Source organism: Eubalaena glacialis, chromosome 13, assembly GCF_028564815.1.
Source record: "Eubalaena glacialis isolate mEubGla1 chromosome 13, mEubGla1.1.hap2.+ XY, whole genome shotgun sequence".
In the NCBI taxonomy this organism is placed as follows: Eukaryota; Metazoa; Chordata; class Mammalia; order Artiodactyla; family Balaenidae; genus Eubalaena; species Eubalaena glacialis.
Window position 1 is genome coordinate 29,336,772 of NC_083728.1, and position 20,062 is coordinate 29,356,833.

Consider the following 20,062-nt stretch of genomic DNA (forward strand, 5'->3'; position numbering starts at 1 on the left):
AAGCTGGGTGATGAGAGCAGGCCTCTTGCCCTCTCTGGGCCTCTGGGCCTCAGGGCCTACATTATACAAGGTGGGAGGTTGGAGGTGGGCCAGCCCAGTGTTCACAGCCTTCTCAGACCCATTTTCATAACAAACATTTTGTATCACCCCTTTACTGCCTTAAATGGAATCCAGAGATAATAAAACTGACCTACATGCACTGAGAAAACCAATATCATGCCCTAACTGGAGAAAAGAAAGGATAGTAATTGGAATAAAATGATCTGTATTTCAATCCTCAGGTATAAGAACAGTAAAAAGCAAAATGAAGCAGTTAGATGCTTGCCTCTATGTACAGGGTTGTATTATGGTTGATTAAAATGTTGTTAGTGTGCTGCTGTGGGTGATGTAATTTTTCAAAATGGTTAAAAAAAAATCCTCAGTAAGATTATGAACAACACAAAGTTCAGTCTTCCCTTGATGGACACAGCAGTTGCATTCCTGGGAAATTTGGTATATATCAAAACCGTGCAAAAAAATACTTTTAAGTTTATATGTTAAATGAATTAGAGTCTAGGTTCACTTTATTAAAAGCGGGTTTTCAGCTGCACTAGGTCCTGGCAGGGTGTGTGGGAGGAAGGACCATTTTTTGTGGTAGGACTATCTCCTTTCCATTGCAGGGCAACCAGCACCAGCCCTGGTTCCCAGTTCCTTCCCCCTTCATCGCTGTGTCCACCCCAGATGCCCTCCAACTTCCCAGAAAGTCCAAGAGCCTGGGGGCTCACTCTACACTATGCTCATGCTCAGCTACAAGCAAGGTCTTTCCACCCTGGAAACTGATTGATGACTTGCCCCAGCTTAAAGGTCTGGAGGTGATCAGCTCCCCATGATCCAGCTCCTCAACTGGTATTTGAGTCCCTGATTCCAGCTGTCACCCCTCTTCACTTTTGTGCCCCTGGGAAAACCCTTTCTTACACCAGGGCATCCCTGGCCCCTCCTCCAGAGGCCTCTGGGTATCCTTCCCCTGTAACACTACCTGATAGCTAATGTTTATTGAACACTTACTATGTCCCAGACACTCTTAAAAGAACCTTAAATACACTAACTTACTCATCCTCATGACAACTCTATGAAGTGAGTTCTATTATCATTTCCATTTTGTAAATGGGGAACCCTAGATTCCTAAATGAGTTTGAATCCAGGCATCTCAGATATGAGCCTTGTGTTCCCAACCACTACACCACCCCTGTCTCTCTTTGGCCTATAAGACTGTGCTTCCATGGTTGGTTTCTGGACGCAGCTCCAGACGATCTGACTGGAGGTATTTAGGGCCACAATTTGATTAGAACGGAATGTGAGGGTGTGAAGTTGAACCTACATTTTCATAACATTTATCTAAATGTCCTTAACAAAACTGGGTGGGGGGTGGTGCTGCAGGCCCCGCCACCTTCCTACCTCCAGCCCCTCCCCCCACCCACTTCCACCCGCCCCCCCTGGCCTCCACCCCCAAGTCCCACAACCACTACCAGCTCCAGGCTCCCCCCAGCCTTGAAGATCCACCACTACCCGCTCCTGACCCACCCGGCCCCACCCCTTTCTCCCGTAACCCCACTCCCAGTACTACATGCTCCCCCACCCTTCAAAGCCCACTTCCTCCCCAAGTTTCATCCCAGCCCCCTCCAATTTCATCCACACCTTTGTTCCCATCCTGGCCTTACCCTGGTCCCACTCTCTAGTTCCCCCTTCCACCACCTGCCTGGCATGTTGTCAGCCTTCAGCTACTTTTTATGACCGAATGTAAGGGGCTACAATAGTGAAAAGTTAGGTGCCTGCCCTCAGTGAGCTCAAATTCTAGTGGGGACAACTAATAATCATCAAGGAAATAAATACACACACACTCACATTTACACGTAGCAGTAAGTGCTGAGAAGAAAACTTAAGCTGCAAATGGGAAATGAGAAGGAGGAAGATGTCGTGGTGGAGGGGGTGATCTTGGGAGGCTTCTTGAAGGAAACAGTTATGTAGAGACTTGGCTGAATTAGGGAATGTGTGTGGCCAAGGCCCACGTGGGTGCCAGAGTGGAGTCAGTTTAAAGGGTGGTGGTGGGAGATAAGATGGGGGGTGTGTTGCGGGGACCAGACTATGCAGGACGCTGTCAGGTGAGGAGATTTTCAGGGGCAGAGAAGGCAACCACCTCCAGTTATTTCAGAGGCCCAGTTCCATGCTATTAGTTTCCCATGGCTGCTGTAACACATTACCACAAATCTGATGGCATAAAACAACAGAAATTTATTCTCTCCTATTTCTGGAGGCCAGAGTATGAAATCAGTATCACTGGGCTGAAATCAAGGTGTTAGGGGGCCATGCTCCCTCCAGAGACACTGGGGAGAATCTGCTCCTTGCTTCTTCCAGCTTCTTGTGGCTGCCAGCATTGTTTAGCTTGTGGCTGCATCACTCCCATCTCTGCCTTTGTGGTCACATTGTTTTCTCCTCCTCTTCTGGGTGGAATCTCCCTCTGTCTCTCTCTCATTAGGACACTTGTGATTGCATTTAGGGCCCACCTGAATAATTCAGGACCACTGCTCCATTTATAGATCTTTAATCACATCTGCAAAGTCCTTTTTGCCATATGAGGTAACATTAACAGGTTCCAAGGATTAAGACTTGGATATCTTTTGTGGGAGACATTATTCAATTTATTATATCTACCTTTCTTCTGATATCTGGTAATTCAATGATTTATTCAATTCTCAGTGCAGTGTAAACCTTGACACTTGTTTCTTTTTCCTTTTTTGTAATGCGATTATCTGATTTAAGTTTTGATTGCTGAGGCATCCATTTCAAAGAGGCATCCCCTTCAATGTGTTTATCTTGAATAAAAACATTGCCAGCCACAGGGCTAGATAAAGAGTCAGGCCATCTTCTCCTACTGAGGTTCTTTTGTTTTAGAGATCTTGCTTGTTTTCAGTAACTGATCATTTGAGCTATCAGTTTTGTTTTGTTTTTTTCCTCTTCCTGGGCTTTAAATTCCCACTCTTAAGTTTTAACTTTACCAATAAAGAGTGAGCCCACAAAATCATCAACCCCAATAAAACAGAACCCCAGGTGCTGTCTCTCTCTCTCTTTCTCTCTCCTTCTCTTTCCCTGTGACCTCGCTGTGTGGCCCCAGGAATGCTGTGTAATTTCCAGGTCTTGTAAAGTAATAAGCCTCTGTTTCTTCAAAGTTCCCTGATGGGTATCACTGAAGGGCATCTTGCACTCATAATACCAACCACAAGGGCCAGTCCAACCACAACACTGGTTATCGATATGCTGAAACTGGCACAAAACACTCAGACTAAATTAATGGCCCCTTAGACTTAGTGTTATTCCAGCTGCTTTTCTGTTTGTTATGATGAAAAACATCCAGACTAATCCACTTCCCCACCTAATAGGTGCTAATAAATGTTTGTGTGGAAAGAGGAAAGGGAGTTTGCACGCACTGAGTGTACACAGAGCACATAGCGCATAGTAAGCCCTCAGTCGATGTTGAATTGAATTGCTTCTTATACAGTGCAGAGAGTCCACGTGATTGTCCTCGATGTTCCAAGAGGTGCAATTTGTTACTAATGGTGGACAGGGAGGGAGTGGGGGCTTCAGGATTAGAAATCGGGCGTGTCTGACTCCAAGGAATGCATGTTTTCCCCTACACCAGGGCTTCTCAACTTCGGTACTACTGATTCTTTGGGCCAGATAACTCTCAGATGTGGGGTCTGCCCTGTGCATTATAGGATAATTAGCAGCATCCCTGACCTCTACCCACTAGATGACAATAGTACCCCCCAAGCTGTGACAACCAAAAATGTCTCTAGACGTTGCCACATACCCCCTGGGGGGCAAAGTGTTCTCTTCTTGAGAACTACTGCCCTCCATTATGCTGCCCTAGTGGAGGTGGAGGTATAAAGAGATGCCATTTCATTTGGGAATTGAATTCAGGTGTCCCACGGAACAAGTAAGAAACTGTCTCTATGCCACAGAGGTGGAGATCACTGGTTATCTACTGATGTTTACTCTCTGATTCTCTAGTGACAGATTTTAGCTGGGCACACCTTGCTAGAATAAAGACTACATTTCCTAGCCTTCCTTGCAGCTAGGTGTGACCATGTGACCACATTCCAGACAATTAGAGGTGATGTGGACAAATTCCCAGCTGTGACCTTGAAGGGAAGTGTCATTCTCCCCTTCACTACTTCTTTCCCTGCTCTTTCTGCCTGGGATATGGACCTGATAACAACAAGATCAAGGAACCCTGGGTCTCAATACCAGGGAGTCCCGAATTGCCTGGCCGGTTTATACTGGAATATTACTAGAGAAACCAACTTTCTTCTGATTTGAGCCACTGTTATTTAAGAGTTTTGTTAAAATTGCCAAACCTGCATTCTAACTGTTACAGCCACCCAAGCCAGCCACAGTGGAGAAGGAAAGAAGGCAGGAAAGGAGGAAGGAAGGATGTAGATGGAGGGGCACAGGTGGTCTGGTTGGGCTCAGAGACACTCAGGGAAACCTTCTGGGAAGGACTCTGAGTTGCATCTTGAAGGAAGAGAAAATGTGGAGTGGGGAGCAAGGGGGCAAGCCCTCCAGAAGGGGCTGCAGCAGGAGCAAGGGCCTCTAGGAGAGACCCGGGCAAGGCCTTGAAGGACAAGGAGGGCTTGAACAGGCTGAGAAGAGAGAGGAAGGCAAATCAGAGGGGAGCCCAGTGCCAAATGGGGAATTTCGCCAGGTGAAAAGAAATTGGGTGTAGGGAATCTGGAGTTCGTCTTGAGTCCTGAGGGCAACTGGAGGCTGGAATTGGAGGCAGAGGAATGATTGGGGAGTCCCTGGCCCTCTCTTAGAGGACCCACTCTAGGGCTGACCAGTCATCCATACCCCATGCCCCATGCCAAGATGAGCACAGCTCTGCTGGGCCTGAATTTTTGACATCTTCTTGTCAAGGGTTTCTCCGGTGGGCAGCCAGGGCCAGCAGGAGTGCAGCCAAGGTCACTGCTTTCAGCCCCAGGACCGCAAGAGTGAGCACAGACAGGAGGCCTGGGGGACACAGAGGAAAGCTCAGGAAGGACCCCAGCTGAGCCCCCAACAGCCCACACCTCAGTCCCTCTATGGTGAAGTTGGGTCAAGCTTCTGTATAACCTCTGGGGCCTCATCCTTTTTACCCTGGAAGAGATCAGAGACCTCCCATCCCCCTGTCCCAGGCTCGAAGAGCCTTTGCCCAATGTCCTACCTGTACCTTTAATCATCTTGACAGTGTCTCTGACCTCTGATAACAATAGAAAATTGCTTTCATTATAGACTGCTCAGCTCCTCTGTCCCAGGCCCTGAGCTAAGCACTTCCTAATTGCCTTATATAATCCTCAAACTAATCTTGCAAAGTAGGATAGCAATCCAGCTTGTATAGATAAGGAGACAGATCCAGAGTGGGGAAGTGATTTGCTCAGGTCTACATGTGTCAAAGTAGTGATGGGACCAAGTGGTTTGGCTCCCAAGAATGGCAGGAACAGGGCTGAGCATCAGGGAAGCTAACCTGGTCACCTCTATTCCAAGTTCACCCCAGTTATCAAGTGCCCTTGAGTGTACCTTGAGGTGATGTGACAGGCACAGTTCTGGACACTTGACACATGTGGCCCCATTGGATCTGTACATAACCCCACGAGGTAAGTTCTCTGTTTCTTATCTCCCTTCTTCCCCCTAGATCACAGAGCAGGGCACCAGAGGTTCAAGGAGTAAGGCAACCTGTCCATAATCCCACAGCTAGAAAGGGGCTCAATCCAGGAAGCCTGGCTACAAAGCCATGTTCTTCAGCACTGTTATGCACAGCTTCACAGTGCAGCCTTGCTCTGAATCACGGGGAGCTCACCACTTCGTAAGCAAGACTGCCAACTGAACAGTTAGCACTAACTGTTAGAAAGTCCTTCCTTTGATTGAGCTTTAATGTAGTTCTCTGGGTTCCGGTTCTGCAGCTGAGATGGAGTCCTGGGAACTGTCTTAGTGGCAAAAGGGCCCTAGAAGTCTGGGACTGCACCCTTCCCATGGCCAAGCCATCTCTGGCCCCACTTACCTGTGGGAGCCTGGTTAACGCCACCGGAGATAGGTACACTCACCTGATGGAAATACCTTGGCTGCACGTTCATTGGTGAATTCTGACTCTTGGAGAGAAGTGTGCTTTGCTGCAAGGGAGAGAAATGGTCTCACACTCCTCTTTCTTTCTATCACTCCACTTCTTGAGTCCCTGTGTTAGGAGCTGGGGTCCCTGAGATGAGTCTGCCAGTTTCTGCCTGGGATGGGGGCTAGAAGTCAAGCCCTGTAACTATGAAGGACTAGTTAGACCTGCATGAGCCTCTCTGGGGTAGGGACAATGCTTGCTTCATTGCAGTGTCTGCAGCACCTAGTACAGTGTAGAGTAGTCAACAGGCATGCAATAGGTGTTTGTTGAATCATTAACAGTCTATAAAAAGTTCTGTGGAGCCCAGAATGGGGATAAATTAACTCTGCCTGGGAGAAGGAGGAGATTTCACAGAGGAGGGGCTATTTGTGCTGGGCCTTGAAGGATGAGTAGAAGTTCCCCGTAGAAAAGGAGAAAGCATTCCAGGCAGAGGGAATAGCTTATGTAAAGGCCTTGAGGTTAAGAAGAGCTAGCTTGTTTGGGACATGATGAAATTTTCCTTGTGGACCACCTCCCCCTCTCCCCCAACATCTCCTAAACCACCTGTCTCACCTTTGACTCTCAGCCTGGTGCCCTGTCCAGATAGGTATTGCCTGTTGGGTTTCCTCTGAAACTTTACACAGTAGTAAGTGCCTGCATACTCAGTGGAGATGCCATGCAGAAGAATGCTGAAATCATTGTTGGAGGCCTGGACTGCTGTCACATTGGGGTAGGAGATGCCTCTAAAGTTGTAAATGGCCTCCCGGCTCAGACCAGCTCCCCGAAACCACCTGATGGGTCCAGGGGGACCATCTCCAAGCACCGTGCAGTTCAGGAAGACAGTGTCTCCAGTGGTTGCCAACACCAACTCCTGGGGTTGGATGATCCAGAGGTCTGGCTCTGGGTCCCCAGCTCCTGCAGCCAAAGAGAGGACTTTGTTGTTCCCTCTCTCCCTCCACAGTCCAATCATTTCCTCCCTCATATCTACCCTCCCTTTCCTTCCCCTGTTTTCTTCACTCAGTCACTCCCTCCCCCATTCCCTTGTTATTCATTAATTGATTCACTCAGTAAAGGAATTCTCAGTACCTACTATGTGCTGATGCTAGGATTGGGGAAAAGGAAGCTTGCTAAGACCCACAAATGTCCTGCCTTGGAGAAGTTCTGAGTCTGGGGGTGGAGATGGTCCAGAAAATCCCCCTGAGGTTGGAAACCCAGAGGACTGCAGGACTAAGAGAGGCTTGGAAGGAGTCAGAGAAGACTTCCTGAAACGCTTGCATTAAGTTAAAATGAACCCCCTCCCACCCCAACACACGTACATGGATACCCTCCATGTCAACAGTTTACGGGGGTTTCACAAACATCAATTCTTCTATTTCATCACCTGAATATCCCTTGAAGTAGGAATTATGTTGCCTATTTTGCAGGTTAAGCACTTGAAGGAGATAGAGCTGAAGTGACTAATTTAAGAACACATTTCTACTGAATGACAGACCCAGGATTTGGGTGTCCAGGTCACCGGTGGTGGACCTATAGATAGTATGACTGGTTACTTGGGGATTAAATGATCAGCCCCAGTTCTTGACTCTCCTCTGATAGTGTGGCACATCCATACTCTTGCTGTGGATTCATGGTGGTCAGGTACACTTCCTTGTCTCTTAACTTGGACCTTAGCCATGTGACTTGCTTTAGCCAATGGGCTGTTAGCAGACATATATGAGTAGAAGCTTGAAATGTGCTTAGGGTGTTGGGACTTGCCCTCTTGTGCTTCTGCCATCTCCATGAGAAATATGCACTCTGGCCAGTCTGGGCCCTGGAATGAGACATGTAGAACAGAACCACCCCAGCTGCCTGTAAATGTGTGAGTGAGACATACTAATTGTTATATGTCACTGAGATTTTGTGTGTGCAGCATGATTGTGGATAAAGGTGACTGATGCAGGGAGATAGATCAGAGCAGAATGCGATGACCTGCAGGGCCTGATACTCACTCTTCACAAGCACGGAGGTGCCCTCATCCAGCTTCTTTCCTGAGTGCTCACTCAAGCCATCAAGCCTCACACAGCGGTAGGTTCCAGCATGTTTCGTGGTGACATTGTGGATATAGATGGAATAGTCGCAATTAAGTGGTTCCAGTGTCTTCTGGATCATGGGCATCACCCCGGGGAAGAAGCCATGTTTGAAGTTATAAATTTCCTGCTGGTCCTGGTTGCTCACCTTGACCCATTTTATCATGTCATCAGTGCAGGAGCCGACTACTGTACACCTCAGCAGGAGTGTCTCACCTTCTGCCACCAGCATGGGGCCCTCAGGCTGCAGCACCTGCCACTTACCCCCCTTGCTCTGCTCAGAAGCTCCTGCAACAGAGGAAGAAAGGCCTTGTGCTGGGCTGGAGGGACTTGGAGCCCTAAGAGGCAAACTTAACATAAACCAGCCATCAGCTGGTCAAGAACAGTTGCTTAGAACACTTGAGGCGTGTTGTTGGAGAGGGAAGTAAAAGAGGAGATGAGGCAGCTGGCTGGAGAGAGAGAGAGAGCAGGGCTATTAAATGGATTACTTATGAGTAATAGACGGCACTTGAATGCTCACCATGTGCCAGGCAATGCATGTATTATCTCATTTATTCCTCCAACACTCCTTAGAGGTTGGCAGCATCATCCCCATCTTACAATAGAAGACATTGAGAACCCAGAAAGAGTTAGGTAGCTTTCCCAGGATCACTGCTAATTGGGCTGAATTTTGCCTCCCCCACAAATTCATATACTGAAGTCCTAACTCCCAGTACCTCAGAATGAGATTCCATTTGGAGATAGGGTCTTTAAATAGGTGATTAAGTTAAAATTAGGTCACATAGGTGTGTCCTAACCCAATATAACTGGTGACCTTATAAGAAGAAGATAGGTTGAACTACTGAGTTTGGCTTGAGACTGGGCACAGAGAAGGAAGGCCAAGCCCTCCCACGGAAGTTCTTCTACACCTGTGTTATGAACAGCAACTCAGGTACTCCCTCCAAGAGCTCTGTGAGGTTCTCCATTTCTGAGAGAAAACTAATGCTCAGAGAGGTGCAGAAACCTGAGGGGACCCATGCATTCAGTAGGTGTCATGGCCAGGATTTGGACTCAGATCAACTGCCTCAAGATTCTGCTCACTACAAGGTCATCAGCTTTGTGCCCCGAGTTTCCCTTCATTTGTGCTTCCATCAGGCCTTGGGAATAACTTGGTCTCATTCCAAGACTTAAGTTTGTATCGTGGTGTTTCTCAGTTAGGAGTGAGGTAGGGGAGTAGAATAAAGCAAACATTCCCTTCTAACAGGATCTGGGGAAGGGTTGTGGAATTCTAAATTCATTTCCCCCCATCTTCAGCTAGGCATGTGCCATTAGCCACTAAGAACTGCCTCACAGTTGTGACCAAGTGACACCCCACATTCAATCCTAGGAATTTCGTTTGTCCTTAGTTCCAGGAAGTTCAGCAAACACCCACCCCCAAATACCACTATTTGAGTCAGTCAGACCTTGTTCTCTCCAATTCTTTCTAGTGGTTCTTCCCCTGGCCTCAGGTAGTTTCCTCACATGGATGTGCTAAACTGTGCCCATCACTCAGCACAGGGCTGAGAATAATGCCTACTCCCACCTGTAAAACTGGAAAACCTCATGATCGACAGGGCAATGGGTAGACTACACAGAAGGGAGTACTCTACCTAGAGAGAAGTGCTCTGGTCCCACCTAGCAAATCTAGAAAGCAAGGTCCCAAAATAATAAAATATAGTAACATTCTATTGTGAGGCTTATAATGCATGTGTAAGTAAAGTTAAGGCAATAATAGAATAAAGGCTGGTGTGGGGAGAATGTTAGTAAACCATCATAAGGTTCTTACACTATATGTGAAATGGTATGATATCACTTAAGGTAGATGTTGGTAAATTAAAGAGGTATATTATAAACCCTAAAACAACCACTAAACTTCAAAATAAAGTTATAGCTAATAAGCCAATAAAGGAGAGAAAATAGCATTATAAAAATATTAAATTACCAAATGAAAACAGAAAAAGAGGAAAAAGGGAACAAAGAACAAGTAGAACAAATAGGAAAGTAATAGATTTAGACCTAATCATATCCAAAATTACTTTAAATGTAAATGGTCTAAATGTTCCCAGTAAAAGTTAGAGACTGTCAGATTGGACAAAAAAGTAATATCCAACTACATGTTGCCTACAAGAACTCCACTTTAAATATAAAGGTGCAAATATGTTAAAAGAAGAATGATGGAAAAAGATACATCATACTAACACTAATCAAAAGCTGGAGTGGCTATATTAATATCAGATAAAGTAGATTGTGGAGCAAAAAATATCTCCAGGAATAAAGAATGCCGTTTGATAATGATAAAGGGGTAAAATAATCAAGAAGACATAAAACCCCCAAACATTTATGCACCTAATAACAGAACTTGAAAGTATATGAAGCAAAAACCAACAGAACTGCAGGGAGAAACAGACAAATCCACAGTTACAGTCTGAGATTTCAATATCCTTATTTCAATAGTTGATAGAACAAGTAGGCAGAAAATCAGAAAGAATACAGAAGATTTAAAAATACTATCAACCCCCCCGGCTTGCCTGCCCGCCATGGCCGACAAGGAAGCAGCCTTTGATGACGCAGTAGAAGAACGTGTGATCAATGAAGAATACAAAATATGGAAAAAGAACACTCCTTTTCTTTACGATTTGGTGATGACCCATGCTCTGGAGTGGCCCAGCCTAACTGCACAGTGGCTTCCAGATGTAACCAGACCAGAAGGGAAAGATTTCAGTATTCATCGACTTGTCCTGGGGACACACACGTCAGATGAACAAAACCACCTTGTGATAGCCAGTGTGCAGCTCCCTAACGATGATGCTCAGTTTGATGCTTCACACTACGACAGTGAAAAAGGAGAATTTGGAGGTTTTGGCTCGGTTAGTGGAAAAATTGAAATAGAAATCAAGATCAACCATGAAGGAGAAGTAAACAGGGCACGCTATATGCCCCAGAACCCTTGCATCATTGCCACAAAGACTGCATCCAGTGATGTTCTTGTTTTTGACTATACGAAACATCCTTCTAAACCAGACCCTTCTGGAGAGTGCAACCCAGACTTGCGTCTCCGTGGACATCAGAAGGAAGGCTACGGGCTTTCTTGGAACCCAAATCTCAGTGGGCACTTACTTAGTGCTTCAGATGACCATACTATCTGCCTATGGGACATCAGTGCTGTTCCAAAGGAAGGAAAAGGTGTGGATGCGAAGACCATCTTTACAGGGCATACAGCAGTAGTAGAAGACGTCTCCTGGCATCTGCTCCATGAGTCTCTGTTTGGATCAGTTGCTGATGATCAGAAACTTATGATCTGGGATACTCGTTCAAGCAATACTTCCAAACCAAGCCACTCAATTGATGCTCACACTGCTGAAGTGAACTGCCTTTCTTTCAATCCTTATAGTGAGTTCATTCTTGCCACAGGATCAGCTGACAAGACTGTTGCCTTGTGGGATCTGAGAAATCTGAAACTTAAGTTGCATTCCTTTGAATCACATAAGGATGAAATATTCCAGGTTCAGTGGTCGCCTCACAATGAGACTATTTTGGCTTCCAGTGGTACTGATCGCAGACTGAATGTCTGGGATTTAAGTAAAATTGGAGAGGAACAATCCCCGGAAGATGCAGAAGATGGGCCACCAGAGTTGTTGTTTATTCATGGTGGTCACACTGCCAAGATATCTGATTTCTCCTGGAATCCCAATGAACCTTGGGTGATTTGTTCTGTATCAGAAGACAATATCATGCAAGTTTGGCAAATGGCAGAGAACATTTATAATGACGAAGACCCTGAAGGAAGCATGGATCCAGAAGGACAAGGATCCTAGAGAATGTCTGCACTTCTTGTGATTTTAGACTCCCCTTTTCTCCCTCTCAACCCTGAGATTGATTTAACACTGGTTTTGAGACACAGACTTTGGTTATCCCTCTATAATAAGTTCTATCAACAATGTTATTAGTCCAAACAGAAGGTGTTTTCTAAATATTAACTGGGGGCTTCTTGATTCAGCAAAGCCACAGACTTATATTTAAATTTTCTTCAGGAATTTTCTAGTAACAGAGGTCTAAAGTAGCCACAAAAAGGGGAATATTGTGTGTGGTTATTTTTCTTCTTATGCTATATCCCCAAGTTTTTCTGACTCATTTAAGTAAATGCTAGAGTGAGTAAGAAATAGAGCCAAGTGAGGTAGGTGTCTGAGCCATGAAGTATAAATACTACAAGATGTCATCTTTATTCAGGAAATAGGGGAGATTCAAGTCATATAAATTCCTGTTCTAAAATCTTCACACCGAACTTTCCAGGATACACATTTTCTTACATAGACCAGTCTCCTCTCAGTTTCTTCAGTTAAGTCAAAACAATGTGTTCCTCTTTCCCCATATATTTTTGCTTGTTAGTGTATTTCTTGAGCTGTTTTCATATTATTTCTTTCCTTTCTGTGAAATGGTTTTTAAAAAAAAACAACAAAAAAAACTTGGGACCACCAAGTTGTAAAGATGTATGTTTTTACCTGACAGTTATACCACAGGTAGACTGTCCAGTTAAATTGAGAAGAGTGAATCAATAGCTTGTATTTGTTTTTAAAATTAAATTAATCCTGGATAAGAGTTGCTTTTTTTTTTTTAAGGAGTTAGTCCTTGACCACTAGTTTGATACCATCTCTATTTTGGGTGACCTGTTTCACCAGCAGGCCTGTTACTCTCCATGACTAACTGTGTAAGTGCTTATAATGGAATAAATTGCTTTTCTACATAAAAAAAAAAAAATACTATCAACAACTTAGTCTAATTGATATTTACAGAAAATTATATCCCCAAATAGCAGGATATATAGTTACTTTCAATTGTACAAGGAACATTTACAAAGATAGAGCATGTTCTGAGTCATAAAAAAGTCTCAATAAATTTAAAAGAATTCAAGTCATGAAAAGCATGAACTTTGACCACAATGGAATTAAATTAGTAGAATCAGTAACAGACAGATGCCTGGAAAACTGCAGCTGTTTGAAAACTAAATAACACACGAGTCAAAGACAAAATAAAAGGGAAATTAGGAAGTATTTTGATCTGAATGAAAATGAAAACACAACATTAAAATTTGTGGCATGCTGCTTAAGCTGGTGGATATTTTAGCATTAAATGCTTATTTAGGAAAGAAGAAAAGACTTAAATGAATGACCATAGTTTCATCTTAAAATAGAAAAAAAGAGCAAATTAAATCAAGAGTAAATAAAAGAAAGGAAACCACAAAGATCTGAGTGAAAATCAATAAAGTAGAAAACCAAAAACAATAGAGAAAATCAACAAGAATAAAATCTTTGAGAAAATCATTAAAACTAATACATCTCTAGCCCTTCTGAATAAGGAGAGACAGAGAGTGAGAGAGAGAGTGTGAGAGCCATAGATAGGTATCAGGAATGAGAGAGGTGACACCAGTACAGATTTTACAGATATTAAAAGGATAATTAGGCATTGTTATTAACAAGTTTCATGGTTATATATACTTGACAACACAAATTTCTTGAAAATCACAAACTACCAAAGCTACCTCAAGAAGAGATAAATAGATGTTTCTATCTATTTAAAACATTTAATTTGTTTTAAAAACCTTCCCACAAAGAAAACTCCAAGTCCAGATAGCTTCACTGGTGAATTCTACCATATATTTAGATACAACACCAAAATCTTGACCGATAAAAGAACAAATTGATAAATAAAAATTAAGAACTCTTAAAAGGAGTTCAAAAGACACTTGTGAAAGGAGAAAAGACAAGCCACAGAGTAGGAGCAAATCTTTGCAAAGCATACATCTGATAAAAGGTTTGTAACCAGAATATACAAAGAATTCTCAAAACTCAATAATAAGAAACACAATTTAAAAATGGGAGTTGAACAGACCCTCATCAAAAAAAATGCACGTGAAAGATATTCAACATCATTACACATTAGGGAAATGCAAATTAAAACTACAATCAGATATCACTACACACCATTTAGAACAACTAAAATTGAAAAGGCTGACTATACCAGGTGTTGGCAAGGATGTGGGGGAAATGTTATCCTCCTACATTGATGATGAAAATATAAAGTGGTACAACCACTTTGGAAAACACTTTGGCAGTGTCTTAAAAAGTTAAACAATCACCTACCATATGATCCAGTCATTTTATTCTTAGGTATTTTCCCAAGAGAAATGAAAGCATATGTCCACACAAAGACTTTTATATGAATGTTTATAGATGCTTTATTTGTAATAGCCCCAAACTGCGAACAACTCAAATGTCTGTCAATAGGTTAGTGGAAAAACAAACTGTTGTTTATCCATACAGTAGCTAGAAATGAAAAGAAATGACTATTGATATGTGCAACAATATGAATGAATCTCAGAATAATTACAATGAGTAAAAGAAGCCAGGCAAACAGGAGTATATACTGTATGATGTTTGTTGTATAAAGTTCTAGAAAATGCAAACTACTCTATAGTGATGGGAAGCAGATAAACTGTTGCCTGGGGAGGAGGAGGAGTGGAAAGGATGAATCACAAGGAAACTTTTATGGGTGTTTGACGTATTCGTCATCTTGATTATCTTGGTGATAAGTTCACAAGTGTGAAATGTCCAATGCCCACAAAACTTGTCAAATTGTACACCTTAAATATGTACAGTTTATTTATGTCAATTATACCTCAATAAAGCTGTTAAAAAATTTATGAAGATGAAGCTTCTGTGTGTGATGAGAAAGGGAGAACTAATGGAGACGAGGCAGTGGGAGGAGATGAGGGCTCAGAAAGTCTCATGATTCTTATCCCAGTTGGGGTAAGTCTGGGAAAGTGAAATAGCAGGGAGGAAACTGGAGCCTGGAATAAGGCCCTGTGTCCCACACCCCTCTCTCTCTCCCTTTCTTGATTCTCCTTCTATATTGTCACATGGACTTTGGGAAATGTCCTCGGTGCTTTGTCTCTACCTTGGCTGTGGAGCTGGACCAGTCCCTTTCCCACAGCTCTGGGATTCCTTTCCACCCATTTCCCATCTGCATGCTCTGGTTCTTCATGATTCCTGTTGAGGGGTTCCCTTTTGGAAGCATGATAGAAATCAATATTTTTCAAAAATATTTTGAATATATTTTATCCTGGTTGGTTTAGATATATGATTTCCTAACCTAGTGCCTAACATGTAATGGACACTCAAAAGTCTTTGTGAAATGAGTTAATAAGAATTATGATTCACATTTTCCTCGAGAAAACCAGCTGGAAGAAGAGAAGTGGTGCCCCAAGTCACAGCCAGTGAACGAGGGAGCATCCAGGTCTGACTCCACACCAGGGTCCCACTGGGGCCTCTCTTGGGGGTGACAATTCTGGAGGACCCTAGGTGTGATGAACAGAATCTAGATCTCAGTAGGGCTTGGGGCAGAGACCCACATGGGCAGGTTGTGGAATGAGCCCACTGATAGCCATGCATCTTGTCTGGTGGATCAGAGGGTTCTGGGCTCAGAGGGTGAGTTGTACCCAGAAGGCCCAAAACTCAGGGGCTAAATCAGCCTGATCCTGACTTAGAGGAGACATGGGTATGATAATAATAGCCAACAGTTATTAAATCTTTACATCGTGCCAGGTATTTATAGGCATTATCACATTGAATCCTTCAAACAAAGAGGTGGGTCCTAGGATTAGTCTCATTTTGGCTCATGGACATTTGATTTGTATCATTGCACAGGGCCCAAAGCTTAGACGGGCCTCATGCTTGCCTTAATGCTCTACTGTTGCTGTCTTAAAATTCTTAATACTTTTTGAAAAAAGGACCTGCACTTTCATTTTTCACAGGGCTGGGCAAATTATGTAGCTGGTCCTGGGCTGAGCCTCACCATTTTTATATTTAATACAGTACCCCTAGAGAAAGGCCCCAAAGAGCAGTTCTTTGTAGATAGGCATACAAGTGTCTGAGCCAGAACCCGGCGGTATGAGCCCAGAGCCTGGGAGCTTAACATCCCTGTGCTGCCCAAGAAGTTCTGCTTCTCTCAACACTTGGTCTGCACTCTGCTGGGATCAGGAAAGTTCTCAGCTCCTCCCTCTCCCTCCATCTTGGTGGGGTCAAGCCCCTCCTGGCACCTCTCTGTGGGATCAGCCAGGGGTGGATCCTGTTCTGTCCCAGATCCTACTCACCCCAGAGGACAAGGAGCAGTGCCAGCAGCCAGGAGCAGGGAGGTGAAGGAGCCAGGCGGGTAGGGGTGGGCATCACTGGGGGCAAAGTGTGCCTCCCGTGGTCTCCTAGACTGGCCACCATTCCATTCTCTGATGGGTGTTGGAGTCTGAAGTGAGATCCGTGGGCAAGGCTTTTTCTGTTTCTCATGGCCAAGGCTACTTGGGGAAGTATTTTCGCTACAGCAAGACAAGGCTGCTGGTGTAAGAGGAAGAAGCTGGGTGGAGAGGTTTCCGGCTTTCATGTCTGAGCAGTAGTTCCTGTAATCACTCTGTCAAAGACTTAATGACCTTTTCCAGGCCCTGTCCTTGGCATCCTGGAAGGGAGATGAGCATGGCTGTCATAGTGTGCCCTCAAGTCAGCCTGACTTTGGATCAAGAATTGGGTCTGCATCTTCTTGGCTGTGTGACCTTTCAAAGTCACTTGTCATCTTTGAGCCTTTGTTGCCTCATTTGCAAAATGGGGACAGTAACAATCCCTTCCTAAGAAAGGTGTTGTAGGAATGATACATGTGTGTGAGGGCTTAGCATAATGTAAAGGCTAAACATATTAGCCATCATTATTCATAATATGTAGGAAATAGAGGAGGTGATATTTGCTTAAGAAGGATTTATTATAAAGCAAGCTTCCCAGAGGCCTCCTTTTAGTATTGCAGGGCGGCACACACTCTCTTCCTAATTGTGTAATCGTGGGCAACTTTCTAAACCTCCATTTCCTGGGATCCAAATGTAACACACTCGGGTTGTGCAAAAATCTCTGTTTGTGGCACCTTAATTTTCTGTAATTGATCTAAACTTCCTTGAGACCCCCCCCCGCCCCCATCATGCTGCCTATCAGGAAGGAAAAGATTAAGTGTGGTAATTAATCCCAGGCTCTTCCAGGTCTGACAGCCTCTTTAGCTGCACTGTCTGGATTCAAATCTTGGCTTTACCCAGATCTGGCTGTGTGACCCTAGGACAATCATTGATCCATAAAATTAAAATAAAAATATGCTTGCAAGTATGGGGTGGAGTAAGCACTGTATATGCTGCCATCATTCTCTCTTAGGTTAACTCAGTCTTTTCTAGGAAAAAAGAGAAGCTCAAGCTTTCAGTGCTTCCCTTCTTCTTTCCTAATGCAGATGGTCCTGGGTACAGAGGAAGCTGAAGTTTCTTTCTGGGGTGGAATAGTGGGCCTTGGGTCTGAACACTGTCTTGGGGTCTGGGTCTGTCTTGGAGATTGGTCTAGTTTTGTCCCTGAGCACTTTTCACTCGGTCTGTTGAGGTGTGGCTGGTCCTGTATGGCCTTTGGGACCTTGTATTGGCACCACTGCTAAATTGCATTGCTTCCTCTACTTGTTCTCCTGTTGAGGAGGCCCATCTATTGGGCCTATTGGTTTGAACAGACCACAGGCCTAGAAAATTCCACCAGACCCTCAGGACCTCCATGTCATCCTCACAGGGGAACTTTTGAATCAGCCACTTATCTGTGCGAATTCCATTCTCAGCTATTTCTTTCATTCTCAAGTTTTTTTAAAATTAGTTTAATTTATTTTAATAGGTAAGGCATTGTATTGGTTAGCTACTGCTGAGTAACAAGTCACATCAAAAATGTTGTGACTTAAAACAATAACCATTTATTTAACTTGTGATTCTGTGGGTTGATAATTTCATCTGGGCTCAGCTCTATGGTTCTTCATATCTCTGCTGATTTTTGACTGGTATTGCCATGCATTCGAGATCTGCAGCAGGTTGGCTAAGTTGCTTTGCTACTGGGGTTGGCTGACTGTTGCCTGGGCCACCTCAGTTTTCCTCCATATGGTCGCTCATTCTCCAGGAGGCTAGTCTGGGCTTGCAAAGTTGAGAGGGGCAGTTTTGAGAAAGAGCAGAAGTTCTAAGGTACAATGTCACTTCTGCCACATTCTTTTGGCCAAAGGAAGTCACAAGACCAGACCAGATTCAAGGGATGGAAAATAGACTTCACCTCTTAATAAGAGGAGCTGCAAAATCAGATCTCAAAGGGCATGGATACAGGGAGGGGGTAAAGAATTATGCATATTTTTGTAATTTACCACAGGCATCCATGGGGTTCAAAATTCACATGATTTAAAGTCCCCCAGGAAGAAATAGAAAATATGAACAGACCAATCACAAGCACTGAAATTGAAACTGTGATTAAAAATCTTCCAACAGGGCTTCCCTGGTGGCGCAGTGGTTGGGAGTCTCCCTGCTAATGTGGGGGGCACGGGTTCGGGCCCTGGTCTGGGAGGATCCCACATGCCGCGGAGCAACTAGGCCCGTGAGCCACAACTGCTGAGCCTGCGCGTCTGGAGCCTGTGCTCCACAACAAGAGAGGCCACGATAGTGAGAGGCCCACGCACCACGATGAAGAGTGGCCCCCGCTTGCCGCAGCTGGAGGAAGCCCTCGCACAGAAAGGAAGACCCAGCACAGCCCAAAAAGTAAATAAATAAATAAATAAATAATAATTAAAGGTGCTAAAAAATAAATAAATAAATAAATGTATTAATCTTAAATGAATTAAAAAAAAAATCTTCCAACAAACAAAAGCCCAGGACCAGATGGCTTCACAGGCGAATTCTATCAAACATTTAGAGAAGAGCTAACACCTATCCTTCTCAAAATCTTCCAAAATATTGCAGAGGGAGGAACACTCCCCAATACATTCTACGAGGCCACCATCACCCTGATACCAAAACCAGACAAAGATGTCACAAAGAAAGAAAACTACAGGCCAATATCACTGATGAACATAGATGCAAAAATCCTCAACAAAATACTAGCAAACAGAATCCAACAGCACATTAAAAGGATCATACACCATGATCAAGTGGGGTTTATTCCAGGAATGCAAGGATTCTTCAATATACGCAAATCAATCAACGTGATACACCATATTAACAAATTGAAGGAGAAAAACCATATGATCATCTCAACAGATTCAGAGAAAGCTTTCGATAAGATTCAACACCCATTTATGATAAAAGCCCTGCAGAAAGTAGGCATAGAGGGAACTTTCCTCAACATAACAAAGGCCATATATGACAAACCCACAGCCAACATCGTCCTCAATGGTGAAAAACTGAAACCATTTCCACTAAGATCAGGAACAAGACAAGGTTGCCCACTCTCACCACTATTATTCAACATAGTTTTGGAAGTGTTATCCACAGCAATCAGAGAAGAAAAAGAAATAAAAGGAATCCAAATCGGAAAAGAAGAAGTAAAGCTGTCACTGTTTGCAGATGACATGATACTATACATAGAGAATCCTAAAGATGCTACCAGAAAACTCTAGAGCTAATCAATGAATTTGGTAAAGTAGCAGGATACAAAATTAATGCACAGAAATCTCTTGCATTCCTATACACTAACGATGAAAAATCTGAAAGTGAAATTAAGAAAACACTCCCGTTTACCATTGCAACAAAAAGAATAAAATATCTAGGAATAAACCTACCTAAGGAGGCAAAAGACCTGTATGCAGAAAATTATAAGACACTGATGAAAGAAATTAAAGATGATACAAATAGATGGAGAGATCTACCATGTTCTTGGATTGGAAGAATCAACATTGTGAAAATGACTCTATTACCCAAAGCAATCTACAGATTCAATGCAATCCCTATCAAACTACCACTGGC

The 20,062-nt window shown here is 43.7% G+C and overlaps 2 protein-coding genes across 2 annotated transcripts; one reads left to right on the top strand and one right to left on the bottom strand.

Annotated features, from left to right (window-relative positions):
* Window positions 1–4,667: 4,667 nt before the first annotated feature.
* SIRPB2 (signal regulatory protein beta 2) lies at window positions 4,668–16,563 on the bottom strand. The gene is given in 5 exon segments (XM_061209027.1): window positions 4,668–5,043; window positions 6,114–6,179; window positions 6,728–7,069; window positions 8,143–8,508; window positions 16,385–16,563. Coding segments are annotated over 5 exon segments (1,092 nt in total). The 5' UTR covers window positions 16,506–16,563; the 3' UTR covers window positions 4,668–4,846.
* LOC133103078 (histone-binding protein RBBP4-like) lies at window positions 10,760–12,967 on the top strand. The gene has a single exon (XM_061208322.1). The coding sequence runs from the start codon at window positions 10,776–10,778 to the stop codon at window positions 12,051–12,053; it is 1,278 nt and encodes a 425-aa protein (XP_061064305.1). The 5' UTR covers window positions 10,760–10,775; the 3' UTR covers window positions 12,054–12,967.
* Window positions 16,564–20,062: the final 3,499 nt, after the last annotated feature.